This window comes from Atractosteus spatula, chromosome 13, assembly GCF_055471065.1.
Source record: "Atractosteus spatula isolate fAtrSpa1 chromosome 13, fAtrSpa1.hap1, whole genome shotgun sequence".
NCBI classification, from domain to species: domain Eukaryota; kingdom Metazoa; phylum Chordata; class Actinopteri; order Semionotiformes; family Lepisosteidae; genus Atractosteus; species Atractosteus spatula.
This window is the reverse complement of record NC_142718.1, coordinates 20,032,884-20,054,112: the sequence shown is the minus strand read 5'-3', so window position 1 is coordinate 20,054,112 and position 21,229 is coordinate 20,032,884. Positions and strand designations below refer to the sequence as shown.

Sequence of the window (21,229 nt, the reverse complement as noted above, 5' to 3'; positions counted from 1 at the left end):
CACCTAATCAGCAAAAGGTGATTAAAATAATTTTGTACTGCTAATAATTTGTACCACCATCAGCATCATAGTAGGTGCTTTTTCATTCCACATCATTGTTGTTGATTTCCTTTTCTGTCTAGAAAAGACAAGAAAGACAAGATGTTTCTAGAAAGTACTTTCAAATCTGATAGAGGAAATGAACATATGCTACATAACATTTGCCAATGTTGTAAGATTTAAAATAACAGTTATATAACATAAAATAATAATAACAGTTTCCATAATTACTGTATAAATACTTTATTCAGTGTACCCTAACTGAAAAAAGGAATTACAGATAAAGCACCTATCATATCCATATAGATATATATATAGTCCCTGCTATGATCAAATGTACCTTATAATGACTGCATAAATTCAGGTATAAAGATCTAATTACAGTTGTAGGTGCCAAAAAATGCTGGATCCAAGCTCTAACAATCATCATAAATTCATGGTGATGTTGGACCTCTTCGTGACCATTTTTAAAATTGCCGAGAAACAAAGAGTTAAAGATCTTAATTCCTCTGAAGTCTCTTGTCATTGGTTGTAGCTCCTTCTAGTGGACAACTTACATTACTACAGAAACATTTTTAACAAGACTGAATTATAAAGACTGAATCGTAGGGAAAAAAAACTTCATTGACTGAAATAAAAAATATTTTTTGTGTTATTATTAAACCGAATAGAAAGATACAAGAGTGTTGCATTTGCCAGGGTGAAGATGAATACAAGAAAAGCTACTGTAAAAATAAATTATCCGCAACAACTTTACCTATTTTGAATTTTGTGATTTTTAATTGTGAAATCTAATATTGGACTTAAAACGAATGCCTTCAATTTACACAAAGAACAACATATTTCGTCTAGGAAGGCCAAAATTCGAAAATTCTCAAAGGCCAGTTCCGTACGCCAGTGAATTCTGCAGATAAACGGAATTTTGGTGTTGTGGTATAATTTGCACGGGCAACACGTAAAAATAAAAACTATGAAAAATATGTCAGCTTCTCTCCCAGTTTAAAGAGCACATTTCTACCTTTGTGTTGAGAACGGTGTCCAATAGTTAGGACAGGTGCAAGCTTTATAACGAGTCTATTAATAGAATGAAATGGGCATTGACAGCCCTGTTATCTAAATACAAAACAGGGACGCATGTGCACCAGAATTTAAGGCCTGCATAGACTGGTTTTGGGGTTACATTAAAGCTGATTAATGTATTCAAATTCACAAGTAAAGACAATACAGATGAGAAGTATATTGTCAAATATCAATGTTGATGACGGTGGAAATCACTATCATTTATTTACATATGGTGATTCAGTCGGAAAAATGAAATGTACAGAGGGTAAAGTTCCAAGTAATTTAAATATGTTGTTCACAATTCATTCTGGTTTACGTCATATGTGAATTATCTACCAAAACGGAAATACCATATGTCCATTAAAAACACAAATTCTAATTTTTTATAGTTCTTAATAAAAACTTCATACAATTTGATGGTTTAGTACTATTCAATGTGCGCGTGCCTTTACTTGTTTATTTTGGTGAGGGTCGTATAATTATTTCGGCTAATTTTAACGATTACTTTTGAGTTAAAAGTGATATATATAAAAGAATAGTATTGATAAAACATAGTTATCGGCGCTTTTGGTGGTTTAAGCACCACATGTGAGTTTCTGTAAGCTATTGGACACTGCTAAAGACAAAACATCTTAAAAACTCGCAAAATCCTCAAAGCTTTAGATTGTCTTTATTGAATTCTAATGTACGCGTATTGTTTCTACGACAATATCTATAGTGGAATGGCATAAAGAGATGTTTTTTTTTCTGAGACTAAGCTTCATGTTTAGTAGTTTACACCAGAACACAGAAACCGATAAGAAAGGCATTTGCAAATGTAAAACCTTTGGAATCAAGTGTCTGAATACTTTCCAGAGTATTTAAACCAGAAGCACGTATATATGGTGAACACGAGTCTTGATTACGCCTCCAGCTTCCTTGATTTGTGTTGCACTGGTTGCTTGTATTTCTATTCGCTCTTGGCATCATTTTAGCCTCAAGCGTAAAAGATAGATCCTATTGCAGGAAAAAAAAACTGGAAACTTGCCAGGACCCGCCCTGGAACCAGCACCTTACTGAGGGGACAAGTGCGCCTCCCTTCACCGCTGTTTGGCTTATTCATAGTTAGGGGTTTGGCTGTTTTTAAAAAGGCAAGCCTAGTCTGAAGTTGATCAGTCTGCTTAGAAAAGTTCTCCAGAGGGGAAACTGTTGGAATCGCTTAAAAAGAAAAAAAGGAAAAGGAGCTAGGCTTTTCTACACAGACTTGCAGTTGGTTGCAGACAGGACACCATTTTTTAAACAAAAGAAAGGATTTTAGAGTATTCCCCAATCTTTTCGTTCTGCACTTTTTAATATTGGATTTTCATTTAAAAATAAGGGAAAAAATCAAACTTTGCTTCATTCTGCGAAAACGTCATTTTTTTACACCTGCAGATTAGCACAACTGTATTCTCGAAAAAAATACAGGTGCGCGTGGATGCTAACATTTTTTTTAATAAACTTCCAAAGGCTTTGATATCAGCTTCCAGAAAAAAGTCAAATCTGACGTGCGGTGGCAGATCATTTAAACATTTTGTTTAAATATATAAAATTATACTTTTTTAAAAAAAAAACGAGTTTCTTTTTGAGAGAAGAAAATGATCCTCGGGTTTTTTATGTTGGTGACATTTTTCTTGGGACTCTCTGGGTGCCTAGGGTCTTATGTGCCTTGCGAGCCCTGTGATCAAAAAGCCCTTTCAATGTGCCCGCCGGTCCCGGTCGGCTGCCAACTTGTTAAGGAGCCTGGCTGCGGGTGCTGCCTGACCTGCGCTTTATCAGAAGGTCAGGCGTGTGGTGTGTATACCGGAACATGCACGCACGGGCTCCGGTGCTTGCCTCGGAGCGGTGAAGAAAAGCCGCTTCACGCCCTTTTGCATGGCAGGGGAGTCTGCACAAATGAGAAAGGATACAAACCGCACCATCAACCGATTGGTAAGTGCAAGATATGTAATGTAACCTAGCCTCGCTGGAATGTGGATGCTGGACAGCGCGCAACTTTGACACTCGCTCACTGTGTTATCCAGTGTTACCTAATACACAATATAAAGAGTGATAACACGTTAAAAAACCTGCAACCGTATTTTTTTTTCTCCTCGTTGGTTTAAAAAAATGTGAAACATCTAAGGGATGTTAGAAAATTGAGCACAAAGCAGCAGGTTCATCAACGAAACTACGATTGCGCTACACAGTATTTACAACACTAAGCGGTTGGTTGATATTATCATTTTAATTTCTTGCTTATGTATAGACAACATATTGTGTTGGCAATGTAGTTGTAGAAAATATCTCTCGTGTTAAAATGTTTTTTGTCCCGTAAGTCTGCTTTGATGCCAAGAGCGAACAGAAATACGAGCAACCAGTGCAACACAAATTAAGAAGGCTGGAGGCGTAATCAAGTCGCGTTCACCATACCGTATATACTGTACGTGCGTCTGGTTTAAATACTCTGGAAAGAAGTCAGACTACTTTGTGTATTTCAAATTGCCAATTTCCTTCTCCTTACCTCAGTGGATTATGTACCATGCGCGAATTATTGTCTTTTTACAACAATCGACAAATATGAGAAAGTACCTACCAAGTTTTTCAGCCCCGAAACGACGGTATCACAGATGTCAGGGGCAGGTAGTACCGCTTCAAGCATCTGTTTCAAAAGTCCTGGACTGACACAGTTACTAGCACGTGCACCCGGGCAGACCAAATTTATGTGGAATGTACTGCCTTAGAAACTCTTCCAAAATAATAACATCAAATTCCTTTAAGCTCCCTTGTTTCATGTTTTGTTTTTATTTATCAGTCAATAACTCTCAAATGGTGTATAATTCCATGCCCAGTTAAGGCAGTATTGGGGGTTTCTGTGCTGTTTTAACATAGAGTGCAGATTTGTATACTTGACTTGGAGTGGAAGAACATAATTAAATCTGCTAAAACACTATTCTCAAGGCCTGTTCCTTTAATCTGAATGCCTGTGAGAAGGTTATCCATGTCTTGCCTTAGACCTGTTTCTGTCTCATTAAGTGCCTGCTTGTCTTGGTCAGTGTCATTTAAAGTAGTCGTTGTAAAAGCTGAGCTTTTGCATCATCCTGGGAATTATTTCAGGGTATAAGGAAAACTACTAGAGCAATATCTTTACAGTTAATACTGTAGTGTTGCTGAATTACTGTTTGGATACCATGCATGTACTGTAAACCCATATGGTAGCTAATTTTGCCCTCCTTTATATAACCATGCAGGTTAAAAAAGTGTTATTTCTCCACCCTGAACATTACTAAACAGAAAGCTATTATACAAAGATAGAAATGAACAGCATTTTGCATTTAGTTCTTTGCATTACAAATCCTACTGGAAATTTCCAGATTGAATGAAGTGGACATTAGATTCCTGGGGGCAACAGATCTTGGCTGGCCTGAGCTAAGGTTTATATCTGTGGGTGGTGTCGAGAGTCGGATTACTGTTCACAGATTAAATCTGAGTTGGTGGAGGGTGGTGTGCAGGGGGGAGGAGGGGGGAGGGCAATTAAAAATGAATGAAGGTCTGACTGGCTATAAGCAGACAAATCTGAATCAATATCAAGTTCACACTTAATTTACCCAGGACAAATGTATCCCAGCTGCCTTTAAACACCAGGGGCAATACTACTGGAGTCAGTCCTGTGACAGCATTACCAGTCTTCCTTTCCTTATGCATTTGCCTCACATCCAATAAGTGAAGACTCCTAGACCTGGATTGTTTATTCTTGTGTAGGGAACCCTTTTATATGGCAGATAGAGCTATACATTAGTCAGCATGTTGCTGGGATACTTTTGGAAACAATTCATTTTCTGTATATATGGCAGACAGATCTCTCTAATCATGTTTAACCTGATACGCTTCTCATATCTCACAAATTCTGTTTGGGAGGCTCTTTCTCCACTCACACAGACACCTTATCCTATCTCGTTTTTAAATCTATGCAAATCTTCAAAAAGGAAAAAGTCCCCTCTCTGTTAATATATCCCCTAGCTAAATTATATGTAAAAATGGGAATCTTCCTTTCCATCTCTCTTAACATTGCAGTGGGCACACAGTTGCACTGCAATGATTCAGCAAAATGTTTTTGGAACAGTTCTTTAAAGCTCTGTCGATCATACCAAGATGTATTTAGACTACAGTTTCTCATTTCTGCTGGGGTTCTGTTTCGACCCAGTTTTACTGATTGAGACCAGAGATGTACATGGAAAATTCAAGTGTCCAAAACTATCCAGAGAATAATGTAGGATCTGGCTGAGTGAGGACTAATGTCCAGGGTTTTTATTTTATACATTCATTCTTCCCCCCAGAACAAAGTCTCATTATACTGTTACTGATTTATATTTGCATGTGTAATTGAATCGTTAATTGGTTGATTTTATGATACAGTGAAATGCTCAAGTTGTCATTAAAGTGGCCATAACCTGGCTCTTCTTGCCAAGGGTGCTTATGATTTGTGGCTTCACACATTATGAGGCTGTGTGAATTTGGAACATCATGACTGGTGAACTGCTGCCAACAGATATGACTTCATGGCTGCAGATCTTTGCCCTCGTAGATTTAAAAAAAGTGATTTACATTTGAACAGACTCTTTGCCAAGAAAGAGCAAAGATGATTAAAAAGTGACTCCAAATCTAGAAACATAGATTTTGGCACAAACAGCATGCTGTGTCACTAAAATTTTGTATGATCTTTCATAAGGACCAAGAAGAGCTTCAAGTAACTTGGACAGAATTAATGTTATTCAGTACATACAGAGTAAAAGTGAAGCAAGAAAAGTCTCAACAAAGCAAGGCAGCACCTTAACTCAGAAATTAAGGTTTTACATTGGTTAGAAGGCTCACAAAACATCAAGAGCAACAGCTTTATCTTGTTTGTATGGTAATTCACAATTGTGATTATGTATTTTGCAGCATGTTTAAACTACAGTTAAGATAGTAAGTGTATCATTTATTTTTGTCCATATCATGTTTCCATTTCAAATGCCTTATGTTTCAAGAAAGTGTTTGAAATTAAAACAAAACAAATAACTTATGTGTTGTAAAACCAAAATTCTGAGTATGTCTGATTATCCACTTAATCACTTAAGACGCCTGGAAAGGCATCTGTAGGAAACATTGTGTGGATTATTCATACTGATATGGGGTCCTACTCTTGTTAGATCCTGACATAGATACTTAACATTATTTTCTTAAGAGGTGACCTCAGTATTGTTGCTCTGTTGAAGACACCATTCCGTTGAGTACAAAGTTCTCACATGCCTTTTGTCACTCGTGGCCTTATCACCCAATAATCAAACTAGATTTTTTCCACTAAACAGAAACAAGAAGCATAGTTTTTGATACAGTTTTCAATCCCATGCTTTGTGATACTGTGGGAAAGTGTAGTTTTCTGACCACCAAATGCTGTTAGGGCATTGAGGTCACTACCTATGCTCTTCTTGGCAGTGTACTCCAGCATTTTTTATTACAGCAAGCACTTCTTAATTGAGACTTGAATAGTACATCTCTGCTATTTTTAACTTGGCGGCAGCAGGATGTTGGACTCAAGTATAAGCAGGAAACTAGTTTGATTACACTCTATTACTTCTTTTCGTTTGGTATTATGCTTATAAAATGGTTATTTCCTGTGAAGTGTTAGCTACGCAAGGTCAATGCAAATTGAGTGGAGAGAAAGGAGCAATTGTGAGCCAGACACAGGAGCACAAAAAGCTAAAGGTAGAAAATGGCAATTTTGCTCCCTTATTACGAGCAGATTAGCAAAATATGCACATAACCATTGCCTTTAACAACATCATATTTACAGAGAACAATTTTGACAAATTGTTAGACCTTTGTAGTATAGAAAAAATACTTTATTTCAATCTTGGTTTTAGGCAAAAGATCTAGAAATATTGTAGACCATAGATCAAACGTTCTGAAAACATTTTTCTATATAACTAATGGAAGCTTACATTGATACTTTGGAGAGAAACCCACATGTTATTTAAAGAACAGGAATTTAGTTTGATTAAATTATGGACATTTTATCTACCAGCCGTAAAAAATGAAGATTTGGCTTTTTTCAGTATGTTTAATGTCTATAAGTATTATAGAATTACTGCTTTAAGGCAATGATTGGTATTCTGAGTGACTTTAGTATTCCTATTATATGAAAAAACATTGTCAGACAGAATTTTTCTTATGTTACGATTGAAGATGTATTACCAGAGATTATCTTGACTAATCTGAAGACACCTGTCTGTAATTACATGTGAGCAAGCCTAGATATCATTTTAAGTTCTTATTCCGATTCAACTATTAGTTTTTTTTTAACTGTTACAGATATCGTGCAGAAAGCAACATCAGTTTTGATGAAAACATACATATTGTTTTTGAAAAAAATCTTTTGTCTGCATTTAGATATACTGTATATGGAAGAAAGATTTCTTCTTTCTTCTGCAGCAGTGAATACGTAGGGCTTACTTGATCATGGGAGCTGGAACAAATAAACACTTGATAGAATTACAGTAACTGAACTCTGTACTAATGTTGCTCTACAACTCAGTAGTGTCTTATGTACTTGTAGGTTCATTATTCTGGTCTCTCAAAAATGTTCTAAACACTTCTTTAAAGTATACTTTCTAATCACTGTTTACTAATTGTGTACAAAGATGCAAAGCAAGACAATCCCAGGCAAACATTCAACCAATTAATTTTGTACATCCACTTCAAAGTTGCTCATTTTTTGTTTTTGTTTTCCCATGGCCTTCGTCTCCTCCCTGAAGGTCATAATCTGTACAACAGTTAATTCAGTGAAGCTTTTTGATACTTTGGAGCAAAATAAGGGCCTGGGAGCCGTGGTTGGGCAGCGATGTGCATTAAACAAATTAATACAGCTCAGAATGCCATCTGATCATTAGCATTATCTGCTTCCACCCTTCTTGAGGTTCAATGCTATTTTTAGTTCATTTTCATTATCTACTTGAATGAATGTCTGCAGAACTTAATTGCTACTTTAATAGCTGTCATTCTCTGGAACTTGGTGTTCACGTCGCCAAACTGGTCTGCTAATACACACAGTGGGCCAGGATGTAAAGTTCAAAATTTTGTTATGATTCTGCAAAAATGTGGGATTTATTTACTTTTACAAGAGCTGCTTCTACTAGCAGTAAGGCACTTAAGATATTCATGAAGTATAATTGGCCAGCATGTATGTTAATATTTAAAGAGACCCATATCAGGTGCACATCCTTTACCTCCTCAGTATCTCTGGTCTTTATGGAAACTTTAGTGTGATCCAGCAGGTAGAAATAAAAACCTCTTTATCTTTTATGCCAAAGGAGATCTAAATAGATGGACTGCACATGATGTTTCAGTCATGAAGTTTCTCCAGCACTTTGTCGCTGTTTCAGATATAAAATATGGGTGAGCTCGACTTCTTGTAGAAGCAGGGAAAGGCTTCACAGCAAAATCAAATTTTGACACCAATCCTTCTGCACTGGAGAAATAGACAAGGGGTTAAAAGAAAAACACTGTCCTACCTGAGACATTCACACAAATGGCTCGACCTGTGTCTAATTTGACAGGGGTGAAAACAGTAAAACCCATTATTAGCATCTACTAGATTAATTATCTTCATCTATCTGCGACATATAGAAGGTAGTTGTGTTTCCTGTGTGACGTATGTGACCATAACCTTGTGTTTTTCATGACTTGAAATATGTCATTTAAGGAACCCTGGAACTGCTCTTTTTCAACCAGCTAGCCATTCAGAGAATACAATAGTGGTGGATTGTGCTCCACCATTTAATAAAACATGCTAATTCTTATCAAGTTACTGTTACAGATCCAGAGAAATCTACTACTGCAAGTGTACTCTAGGTAGGCTAAAGATGAAAAACTGCATCTGCCTGATCGGCTTCATTCTTAAGTTCAAAGTTTGCATTTTGACATCAGACGCCGATGTTCATCCAGATTCTGTCCAAAGTTGACTACACTATAGTTTGTTATGCCATCAATCTTTAAAAAAACAAACAATTATACCTTACTGATTTTAAAATATGTTTGCAGAAAGCAAGTCCCAGAGTGTATGGAAACTAATTTGTATGATTATTTTTAATCTTCCACCCAGCTGTCCTCTAATATCTCGCTGCTGTCTCTGCAACAATACTTGGCACATTCCCTCAACATTCCAGCCAGACTCTGCCTTCCAATTGCCATTCTGTCGGATTTCCTTACTGGATAAATATAACCACAGTCATCCACTGGCACAGTGGTTCAGTTAGTCTTGGACTGGCAGACACCCCAGTAATTCTATGCTTACTATACAGTAATACCTGGGAGAATGACTGTCTTCTTGATGGTCTGTGTACACTGGATAGCCTCAAGAAACCTGTGCCCTTGGTGCTTATTTTATCTAGGGAGCACAACTTCTTCAGGATCCATAGAGGCTGAGAAAGGAAAGTCAGGCAGTGGCTGTTTGTGTTTTTGTTTCACAGTGACCCCTGTAGATGTACACAATGGGGCCAGGTGGAAACTGGGTGGAGTGCCTAGCAACATTGAATTGCCTGACCTACCAGATTGAAAGCAGCCTTTCTACCTGGGTGTTCTTGAACATTACATGAACTATAATGTATAAATAATCAGATGAATATTTTGAAGCTAGGGAGGAAAACTGATAGATATGCTTAGAGACAACTTGCATTCTTTTAAAGCAGGTTTTAAAGGTAATTTATAGTTTTGTGCAGATGTTAATTGGTGTTATTTCTTCTTGAACTTGCTAATATCCAGAACTTGCCAACACGGTGGAGCAAAGAGATACAGCTTATAGGGAGATACTGTATGTTAAGAGGTTACTGAATTGTGAAGGTCTTTGCATATGGATAGGAACAATGACTTTAGCATGCCAGACAACTAGATTCCTATGTGAGACCACTGAATTGCACATCATATGTCAAATTTGATTGCTTTTGGAATTATCTTCCACAAATATACATATGCATAGTATAATATGTATAGTGATATGCTGCAAGGATTAAATTTTATTTAAATAATGTTAACTTAAACTGTCATTCTTCCAAACTCATGTATTATAGTCAACAAATGTCCTATGCTATAACAGACCACTGTTATAAGACCACTGTACTTAATTTGACAAACAGATGTTTGGTGTATAAGTCTAAGAAGAATCTTACATTCAAATTCTGTAGTTTTTTTTCTTTTCTGGACAGTTTGCCGGCCTTTATTGAACATCGGCATCTTTAATTGCACAAAACTAAGTGCCTGGATATTTGAAAGATTATTTTTACATTTTAAATATAGTACATTCAGAATCCTAGCTACACTGTCACTTCTTTGATGGACAAACATTGATGTTCTTGTCCAATAAAGTATTCGAAAAATATCTCTTCTGTTTGAATAGTTGAAAATCAATTTTTCTGTTGTTTTTTTTTTACCATGCAATAAACTTGCCATTAGGCAGCAGTTTTGTCCACCTCTGCCTGTTGCAGCCCTGCAGTTGCCATGGTTCTGTGGTTACTGTGGCTTCAAATGGCACTTAGCATGAGTCAGGGCCGTAAAAGATTCTTCGAGAAGCTGGTAACTTTCCACTTGATGCGTATAGCCACATTTTTAAAATTGAAGCAAATCAGGAAGAGGTCAAAAAGCTGGGACATTTTGTGCATCTTAAAACCATTAACTTGTTGAAGGATGCTGGATGCACAAGCAGAAAGTTAGGGAATTTCTGTTGAAAGCTTTATCAATGTGTATTTTTTCCAAGTTTTTAGTTAAATATGAGGGGGTAGATTTCAATGTTCTCAATAACCTGTTTCCAACTCTTCGTACTCTAAAATGCAAATACTCTTCTGAGAATTATTTTGTTTGCCCCCAGTCCTCCCCCCAAGACTGTTACTAGATCACATTTTAGCTAGTTAGAGCATCTAACGTTCTACCTGTGTTTTGAAGAGGGGATGGGTGGCAGATGAGAGAGAAGGTCGTATTCAGTTCAGCAGTAGGCGATCAAATGCAAAAGTGCCCCCTGGTGGAAGCTGTTTTGTGTCTGCTGTACCTCAAATTACAGGGAGCCAACCAGACATTTTAAAAATTTTATTTTTTGTACTTTCATATGTGTAGGTTAATTATTTCTACTTTTATATGATACATTGTTAAATATTCCAGCCCCACAGATGTGCTCACAAGACATTACAGAAAGGAAGTTGTTGCTTCATTTGATAACATGTATAATGCATTTTATTTTAGTCTTTACGTATTTTTTTCCAGTCAAAGCATTTCACAAATGGTCTAGTTCTAATTTTGTAAGTTAATTGAACTTTTCTTCAATGCTTTACCATGTTACCAAAAATTAAGGTTCTTGTAAAATATTATTTTGCTCTTAGTTTGCATAAACATACACTTAATTTAGGCCAGTTGCACTTAATTTCAGGTTGCTTTTGTTGCCTTCTGTATTGTAAGCTGTTTAGTACTCGGTTGGTGCAGTTACGAGAATGAAATCATGAAAATATCTGCAGTTATCTCATCGTTTAATTATTATGACAACCTGTGGGATTTCCAGCAGATTTTGTTTATAAAGCATATGTATCTACAAACAGATCATTTTATTGTTTCGTTTAGAGCGAGAATCACGAGAACATGAAGACCCAGTGACAGCTGAAATCACAGAGGACCTGCACCCTGCCAAAGTGCCTCTCCATCCTAAAGACCCCATCCGTGGCAAGAAGGCAGAAGCGCTGCGTAAGGAAAAGAAGAGACTGCAGGAAAAATCCCGATCTGTTGGCAATTTAGATTACTCTCCACTCCCCATTGACAAGCATGAGCCAGAATTTGTAAGTTCACACAGAGGGGGGAAGGGTGTGAGTTCTTAGCACTGTAACGTGTTAACAATTTGATTATACCTTGCTTGTAATGTAAGGTAGAACTGAAATGAACTTGCAGGTTGAACTTGCTATGTTTTTTAAGGGTCCCTGTCGAAGAAAGCTTGATGGAATTATCCAAAAGATGAAAGATACGTCTCGGATTATGGCCCTGTCTTTGTACCTTCCGAACTGTGACAAAAGGGGCTTCTTCAAGCGCAAACAGGTACTTTTTATATGATTTAACTTGACTACCATGTCTGATGCAGTGATGCAATATTTTAAGCTAAATGCTTAATGTAGAAGAAAAATGTACTTTTTTCAAAGAAGTAGCTGTGTTCTCTGTGGAGACTTAATACTTTATTAAAGGCCCCAGAGCAGTCCTAATAACTTTTGTAATCTCTGATCTAATGCCAGCTTATGCTTTAACTTCAATAAAGTTATTTAAGATATCTTAATTATATAGTCAAAGTATTTGATTTTGACATAATATCTCTTGTCATCTGTTGTCTGTTAATATATCATCTGGATGATGATACTGGATGTCAAGGCCCCTAATGTTATATGTTCTGTGTCAATAAAATAAAGCAGCTTTTTAACTGGAGTCTGGATACAGGTCTCCAGAATGTCAAATTCAAAAGACCTGAGGGTTTCTCATATATCATTCTTCTTTTTAGAAATATCCTTTTTCCCCAGTGGGAACCTTCAGTGATTTGGCAGTAAAAGACTTGTTCTGTTCATTTTTAATCATTAAGGAGATACCCTTTAAAAATACAGGAATCTGAGGCTTTCATGATGTGTTTGACTCTGAAATGCCTTTAAATGGATTACGGCTAAACAACAAAAGCAAAATTCCCCTTCCTCTTTCAAATGAGGAACCTGTCTGACAAATTACCTGCCTCAATCCAGCTGAGCATCGTCAAACCCAGTGGCTTTACACAGTGTAGTCTTGTTCCCTTCGAAGACTGATGTGCTTTTTTTCCCCCTCATTCCCCCTGTGATGCAGTGTAAGCCATCCCGTGGGCGAAAACGAGGCATATGCTGGTGTGTGGACAAGTACGGGGTTCAGCTGCCGGGCACTGACTACAGTGGAGGAGACATCCAATGTAAGGACCTGGAGAATAGCAACATCAATGAGTGAGGAACAGCTCTCCCTGAACGCATGACCCAGGGCCTGCCTCCTTCCTTCCTGCCCGTCCGCCCGCCAGTCACTTTGAGATTCAAAATAAAAAAAGGCATATGAACCTTTGACTGTGCGCTCAACTCTAACTAGCTGGACCCAGTAGGGCTAGCCCTTTTTCTGTCTATTATGTGACCTCTCTGAACAAAATGAGCTGGGTCTGAGCAATTCATTTGTAAAAATATATACATATATTTATATATTTTTATAGAAGCTGAGGTTTGAGCACCAAACTTTATTTCTTTTAAAGTTTAATTAAAGCAACAAAAGGCACGTCTGTGAAAAAAGGCTTTGTCTTTCACGTCTATTACTTTGTGGCATCAGGAGAGATACCAGGAACTAATAATATAGGCAGAATGATGATGCATTTGTTTGTTTTTCAAAAACAAAAACACATGAGGTAGGGATCTGCTGAAACAGTTCTCACTATCCAGGTATTTGTCCTGTCAGAGCACTTATTTTGTAGGGGAACCTCATTTGCTTCTTAAATTTATGATTTCTTTAGGTTCAATGTATGTGTTTTTGTGAGTGTGTTGAGAGAGCGAATTTATAAAAGAATGTCTTTTTTCCTGTCATTGACACTTCCATGATGTTTCCTGTGTATTAATACTGAAAAAGGAATCTTTCTGGAAGCACACTCTTAACGTCCTATAGAGATAGGGTGTTTCTGAATTTAGGAACCATAGACCAAGCTTAAAACCAGCATTCTGTGGGCAAATAAATAATATGTCTCCTTTAATGGTCCATTATACCAGTTGTGCCTATGTAAACAGAAACTGTCAAGCAAATCACATTAATTTTCACAGAGAGTGCTATTTCTGCTGCCTAAAAGAGGTCAAGCAATACAATTTATATATCTTTTTGTTTTAAGGGATTCTGTCTTCAAATATGCAGAGCTTTGAAACTTGATTGGAAACTGTGAGACTGCATGATGTGGTGGCATGACCACCATCTCTGTCACCTAGAGTATCTTATACAATATATCTATTCACAGTTCAAAATTGTTGGTGGTAAAAATGTTTGCTTCTTTTTTGTCACACAGAGATCACTTGCGACTTTTTTAAAGGATTTTGCATTATTTTTGATTGATGTAGCTACTGCATTGCCTATTGTTTTCTGAATTCCTTTGTAAAACAGTTTCATTACTCCAAAGTTTTAACAGACAAATAAAGCTGTCTTAAGGTTTTGTGAAGATTATGCATAATCTCAAATATAGTGAACGTGGTGCATTGACACAAAAATAAGCTAATAGATTCTCTGGGGTATTGTCTGGTTTGATTCAGTTTGTGCTGTATTCTTTCCTTCAGTGAAGAAATAGCTTGCTAGTTACTGAGCTGTGTTTTTGAATGTTATTCAGTCAATTAGTCTGAATAAGATTCTGAATAGAGACAATAAAACATGTGTAATCTAGGTTTTAGTGTAGGTTCGTTTCTGTTACAAAGAGCTAGGGAAAAAGCCTGGCCCCTGCATAAGGGTTTTTTTGTGTACTTGAGCCAGTGTCCTTTAAAAAGAACTAAAGCACAAGCTTTCATTATGATGATGTATTTGCATAGTTTCTTTCAGTCTGTCACAACTGAAAGATTGTTGTTCCTCTTAACTTATTTGTTTCGAATAATATCAGCATGTTAAGTCAATTGTAAATTGAATTCTTTATATCACCAATCGAAAAAGAAAGGAAAAAATAAATACACTGAAATAAAATACACACACTATCACAACAGGGTCATTTAGATTGTGGCCTTAGACCTGTATGGAAATGTGAGTGCCTTTTGTACATGCAAATATTTTAGATATTTGAATTGAGTTTTAAATAGAGGCCTAGAATATAATATGCCTTTACTTAACTATTTATGCCGATAAATTAAAATAAATGACTTGGAGATAACCCATGTAACATAATAGAAATTATGATGTATTGTAGCAACCGCAATTAATTCAGCCAAATAATACTGGCAAATAAAGGTGTATTGTCTGCTGTTTAGCAAGCTGCACTTTTGTTCTAGTTCAGTGGACGTTCTCTGTTGAGCTGATTTTTTTTTTCAATTGGAATGATGAAAATGTTCTTTTATGTCACAAAAGTACCTCAGCTTAACACAAATGTGTGTCTAGATAAATGTGACAAGTGATGAACAGTACAGATAACTTCCAATTCATATATTTCTGAATATTCAAAGTGACCATTCCATACTTGAAGCCACAATTTTGAAGTTTATTTATTATTAATATTACTACCACTTTTTTGGTCATTTTGTTGACCCTAACTGCCTACATCAGAACAGAGCAGAAAGGCTTGTAATGAGTGATGCCAGATCACTGGAGCATCACAAAATATCATAGATAGTCTTGTTGTCCCACAGCTTTAATTTTGGTTTTCTCGGCATGAGTGGTTGTGCCTCTTCAGAAAAAGATGAAGATTAATTCTCAAATGACTTGATTGATAGATTGGACCCCTGTTTTTATAGGCAAATATGAAATCCTTTGATATAATACACAGTTTGTACTGCAATGGGAAATAGAAGTATAAAACATAACTTAAATCTACTTATCCCAAAGGCTTTACTATTGCTTTGATGTTTTTAATACTTAAAATAGGACAGTAAATGGAAAAGATAGGTATAAGTATACTTTATAATAAATCCACTAAGCATTTTAAATTCCAAAACTTGTCAATTAATTTCGGATTTCTTTGTGGCTCATAAAATTTCCATAATGGATCACAAATTGATATATATATATTAAAAATAGAACACATTTTACTTTGCCAATCTCTGGGGAAGCACTGCATTTTCAGAACAATGCAACACCCATAGCACTCTCTTCTTGCTCTTACGGTTATCCCATTGAGCAGATCAGTTTGCATAAAAGCAAAAGCAGCCTTCATCTGCTGCATTTAGTGCACTCAAATCCTGTCACAGAATATTTTAGTGCAGTTATCATTCAGACAACAAGTTATGAGCAGCCAGCAATTTGTATGTTTAAAAAACACAAATGTTATCTAGATTGATTTTTGCATTGCGGCTTTGTGAAAAAGAAAATTTCTATAAACTTTGAAAACGAAATTGAAAAGAGGAATGCAAAAATTCCACGGTCTTTTATGGATGTGTACCTGTGTATTACTTTAAAAGCAAACTGAGCCCTGGGTCTATAATCGTGTAAAATGTGCACACATGCTGGAAAAGCCATAAACAAGTTTGGTATTCATGTTAAATCGGCATGAACACAGAGACTTGTATAGAATGTTCTTTAAACTAAAATAAATCTTTTTTCAAAGCTTTTGAGCCACTCTTAAAAGCACTGTTAATGTCTGGCATTCAGTCAGCTCCATCTTAAATTTCTCTCATTAACTACAGAAATTGAAATAAACTCAACTGAGAAAGCAGCTTGCACTTAAAAAAAATGACTTCTTGCTGTACCTTTAATAGCAAATTCCTTTTACTTTTAAGGAACAGATGCTGCTTTCCATTGGAGGTTTTCTTTAATAAGGTTTAGAATTACTTTGACAGGGGCTGTGCAGCCCATGCCTGGGGTGTGGAACAAATTCAGTTAAGTATAACAATACTACTAATATAAAAACAAATTCCGCTACTACACAACAAAAAGAATTTCTGTCTTAGAGTCATTTGGAAAAGAGCACAGAACAGTCAGGGATTTATCAGAACTCTGTTCTCTGACAGGCAATTGCTAAAGGGTGACACAATCAGCACTAGCATCACATACTGTAGATGCACTTAGCAAATGACAAAGATCTTTGGAATCTGAGAACTGTAGAAATCATGGAGGTAGTAATCATAATTATTTTCTTCCTGCTGACTCCCTTTTTCCCTGCTAGAACTGTTCGTAAACACAAGGTGAGCGAGAATGTACATTTCCCTTTGGTTTGTCAAAGTGTTAACAAAAGGCATCAGTCTGTCACAATGAGACAAAAAAAATACAAGTTTTGCAAAGACAAGATAATTTTTTTTATTAAAGTCTAATAAAATAGTTTCTTCCAGCAGGTTAATGTTGTTTATTTTATATGGCCTACAGAGTTATCCTTCTACTATGTGCTGGAATGGTTCTTTTCCTCTTGCAATACTACATTCAACGTCATATTTAGAGCAATTAATTAATTGTAAGGATCTCAACCAAAGAAAAAGCCTGAAAAGGACTTACGTTTCGTACAAATTCCAGATCTACTGTAGGTTGCTCCCATACTTTAAATGGGAGAGGATTATGATCATATATATACAAACATTTATCTGGAAAATAGTTTCAGAAATTTCTTTAAACCATGCCATTTGATGCAAAGCATCCTCATGTTCAGGTGCTACAAATGACACAGTAAATTACAGAGCTCTGATGATAAAGATCTGGAATTTAATAGCTTTGTTATTTAAAATAGAAATGTAAAAGTTCAAATACACCACTTAAAACCAGACTTAATTGTTAGGTTTTTTTAATTAGCCTAACCCCAAAAGTGTCCTCCAATCAGATTCTGTGTCTCCTACCTGGTAAGACTACAGCAATAATCACAGCTCTCATTACAGTAGCTAACTATAGCTTCTTTTGAATGCCGAACTTTTTTTCATGGAGAAGAAACAAACTATTCATTATCTTAACGTGATGTAAACTGGTTTGTGAAAAAAAAAATGTGGCAGGAGAAAAATGTTCAGCATTTGGAACTTTGCTGAAAAAATAAAAAAAAATCTCAATTTATTAAGTGAATATCACTGTGTAATATTTATTCATCCTGTAATTTATGTACTCTTTTAACCTTTGTCTTTTTGTTATGACAAAGCATTTATTTAAATAAAGTTGTGTATTCATTTAAACCTTGGAGGCGTTTTGTCTGAAAGTGCTTGTATGCTTTTATTTATTTTATTTTATTTTTTTCAAATGCAGTTTCAAATGCCATGATCACTAAAGCTAGTTGCACTTTATATCTCTGATGCTACTAGTTTGAACCTGGATCATGACTCTCACCAAGCTAACAGTGAACAGGACTCACCAAGCTAACAGTGGACAGGTCTCACCAAGAAGAAGCACACAACTGGCAGAATGTAGGGTTAGGATTAGTCAATCGGGTTCCTCTTGCCTTTTTATGGCTTTTCAAAAATCAACTTTACAGTAAAATTAGTAAAAGCCAAACCATTACCTTTGCTATCAGGCATATTAGGACTTGTAATGTGTCAAAAGACAAAGGGAGGTTGACACATTGAAGAAGTTAGTTTCTCCTTCTCTCTGGAACAGATACAGGAGCTGTTTGGAGAGTGGTTAATCAATTATTAAAAATTACGTGGATATATGAGAAAAATAATTTAAAAATGATGATTCCATATAAACAATAATCACAAAGAGTTTCTAAATGTATTCCTTCTTAGTTTCTGCTTGAGATCTTTTCCTTTCACTGCTGGCCCCCTATTAATTATCTGGAATAACTTTGTCATTTTTTAAAGCTTCTAATTTTCCTTGCTACCTTTCATTAAACCAATTCTAGACCATCAATATGTTTTTGATTAATAATGGCCATAAATCTACACAGTATTTGAAGTGATGTCTTACTAGCACATAGTGTTGTTTGAGAACACCTGGGAAAAACTAAGGTTGCTGCTAGAAGAGGTGTTAGTGGTACCAGTAGGGGGCGCTCACCCTGTGATCTGTGTGGGTCCCAATGCCCCAGAATAGTGAGGGAACACCTTTACTGTAAAAAGACACCTTCAGATGAGAAGTGAAACTGAGATCCTCACTCTGTGGTCATTAAAAATACAAGGACATTTCTTGAAAAGAGTATGAGTGATGAGCACTGCAGTGATTTGGGGGATAAGGAGGAGGTATGTACCACTCACACTTCATAATTATCACATTAGAAAGGGTACAGGAGAGGTCTCGGAGTATTTAACCTTTCATAAACAAGCTATCCTGTCACAAGCTTCCATTTGTTAAATTGCTTTTTATTAACAATTTTATTTTTATTTTCCCATAGAAAAATAAAATACAAAAATATCAAAGTATTCTCCACCACGCATGAAGGACCAAAGGACGCTAAAACAGTAAAACAACTACAATGGAAGCAACTGCAGCACTCAAAGACAACTTTTTAAGGCAGTTAGGCCAACTATCCTGCAAACAGAGAGTAGAAAAGGAAAAATATCTTATAGTTTACAAGGAGCTAAATACACCCTGTGAAGGATATTATAAGTAGATCATTCAAAGGATAAATAAGGTTCTATTGACAAACATTTTATTAAACAAAATAACACAGGAAATAGCATATGAATTCTAAAAGGGTGATGCTGTAGTGAGTTTTAGTGAAGTTTAGTGATTTCTCTCTGCTTGCCAGGAGCCTGTAAGCGAACTGTTTGGGTCTACTTGGTAAGAACTAGGTTACTACGAGGTCACCGTATCTGTTACAATACTAAAATACCCCCCCAATCAAACCCCTGTAATTCTACTCCCTTCAGAACTATTATCAAAGATGCTTTCATGCCAATTAAACAGAACATTGTGTGGCCGCCTTTTTTCTTACATACTGTAGGTATGTCATGCATGGGAGAAAACAGTATCATGCAAGTTTGGTTGGCTAATGGAGACGAAGGATTAAACAATGGATGGCAATCAAGTAGTCAATCAAACTTACAATTATGGTTTATTTCCATATAACAAAGTTACTGCTGGTGTCCAAAACCACCATCCATCTTCTTCAATTGGCGATATAATGGTGATGATGTAAGGCTGTTAAGGCAGTAATTTCAGTAAAGCACTTGGCAGGTCCAAGGTAAAAATAACATATGGACATTGTCATGATTCTTGCAACTTTGAGCAGTACTTTTTGTTATTGCATTATCCTTTAAGTAGACTTACTCTCTGGATCACCTACTTGATTGGACTTGTTCCTAGAGAGTAGACCATACCTTTTCTTTTGGCGTAATCAGAAGGAAAGTAATGCTCCCAAGAAAGATGCCTCACTGGAGCAGTTAGTTCATCGCAATGAATTTCATAGCATTTATCCAGATGTGTTTCTCTCCCATTGGATTTTTAATAGTGAGGCTATCATGGATTATTGTTCCTTGTTTTCTTTCCTGGAGCTTTCCAGTCTGATCTAGTTGTGTATGCCTCAGTGGCAACACCCTACGTCATCTACATGGTGGTGAAATTTCTGACAGTTCAGACAAACTGATAGCTCATTTTCCATTCTCTGGGTGGTGGAGCATGACTGTACTTAGCATATATACATGGGAGTAGTGGTTTTATTTTTGAAGTTAAAAAAAGAAATCTGGAAAACTGAGCCAGAATGGAGTGTCCATGAATACAATAATGCATTTGCTCATGGGCAAAGTACAGTAGCGTACCTTAGGTTGAGTACTAAAGATTTAAAAAATGATGGCCTTATGAAAGCTGCCATTCAGGAAAATTAATGGATTTCTGTCCAAAACGTTAAAGAAAGCAGTTTCATAAGACCAAAGTCCAGTCAGGTGATTCACCAAGGGAAGTATACAGCTTGCTAAAAGACCGGGAATGGAAGTGATTATGTTCAAAGGGGAAATCAAAGAAGGAAATACTAAATAAGATTATTCTGGAACAATATATTTTGTCTTCAGTTATGGGAGCTTTGCAGCTGGGTAAAAAGACACAGCCCAGTGAAAGGCACTTGGACTAGGATTTTTCTGGCATCATAAGAGAAAAATGAGAAGTCTTAATTTCTCACTCTAGGCAAAATTCTACGCAACAACAATTGTCTAACCTTCTTCTGTCTTCAGTCCATTCTTGTACACAGCTTACATATTATCTGTGGTCACTGAACATTAGGTGATCACAATCCAAGTGGGTAAGTTACAATGCCCTCCTAAAGTATTTGGACAGCAAAGTGAAAACTGAGTTTTGATTCTCAGTTAAGTTATTTGTAATTGTGATGATATGATTGATAAGTGCACTCTAAAATATGCTTAATTTTGGGTAATTCCATGCAATCATTTAATCCTATTAGAACAAAACCAGACTGTGTTCAACCCAGTGATTTAAAGTTACCATAGTTATGCACACACATTCACTTTAAGTAAATTTACAAGTATAAAAACAGAATTTGGTTGCTTGGCTT

The 21,229-nt window shown here is 36.2% G+C and overlaps 1 protein-coding gene across 1 annotated transcript; it reads left to right on the top strand.

The window, feature by feature from the left end:
• Positions 1-2,191: 2,191 nt before the first annotated feature.
• Positions 2,192-14,841, top strand: LOC148821856 (insulin-like growth factor-binding protein 5). The gene is made up of 4 exons (XM_088930149.1): positions 2,192-3,051; positions 11,737-11,948; positions 12,082-12,201; positions 12,982-14,841. The coding sequence occupies exons 1-4, from the start codon at positions 2,718-2,720 to the stop codon at positions 13,114-13,116; spliced, it is 801 nt and encodes a 266-aa protein (XP_088786275.1). The 5' UTR covers positions 2,192-2,717; the 3' UTR covers positions 13,117-14,841.
• The last annotated feature ends 6,388 nt before the right edge of the window (positions 14,842-21,229 follow it).

Bases quoted from the DNA above. Each gene is read 5' to 3' on its own strand.
- LOC148821856 (XM_088930149.1), top strand. From the start codon at position 2,718: ATGATCCTCGGGTTTTTTATGTTGGTGACATTTTTCTTGGGACTCTCT. The intron at 3,052-11,736 runs GTAAGTGCAAGA...TGTTTCGTTTAG, and splicing joins ACCGCACCATCAACCGATTG to AGCGAGAATCACGAGAACAT. The intron at 11,949-12,081 runs GTAAGTTCACAC...ATGTTTTTTAAG, and splicing joins ACAAGCATGAGCCAGAATTT to GGTCCCTGTCGAAGAAAGCT.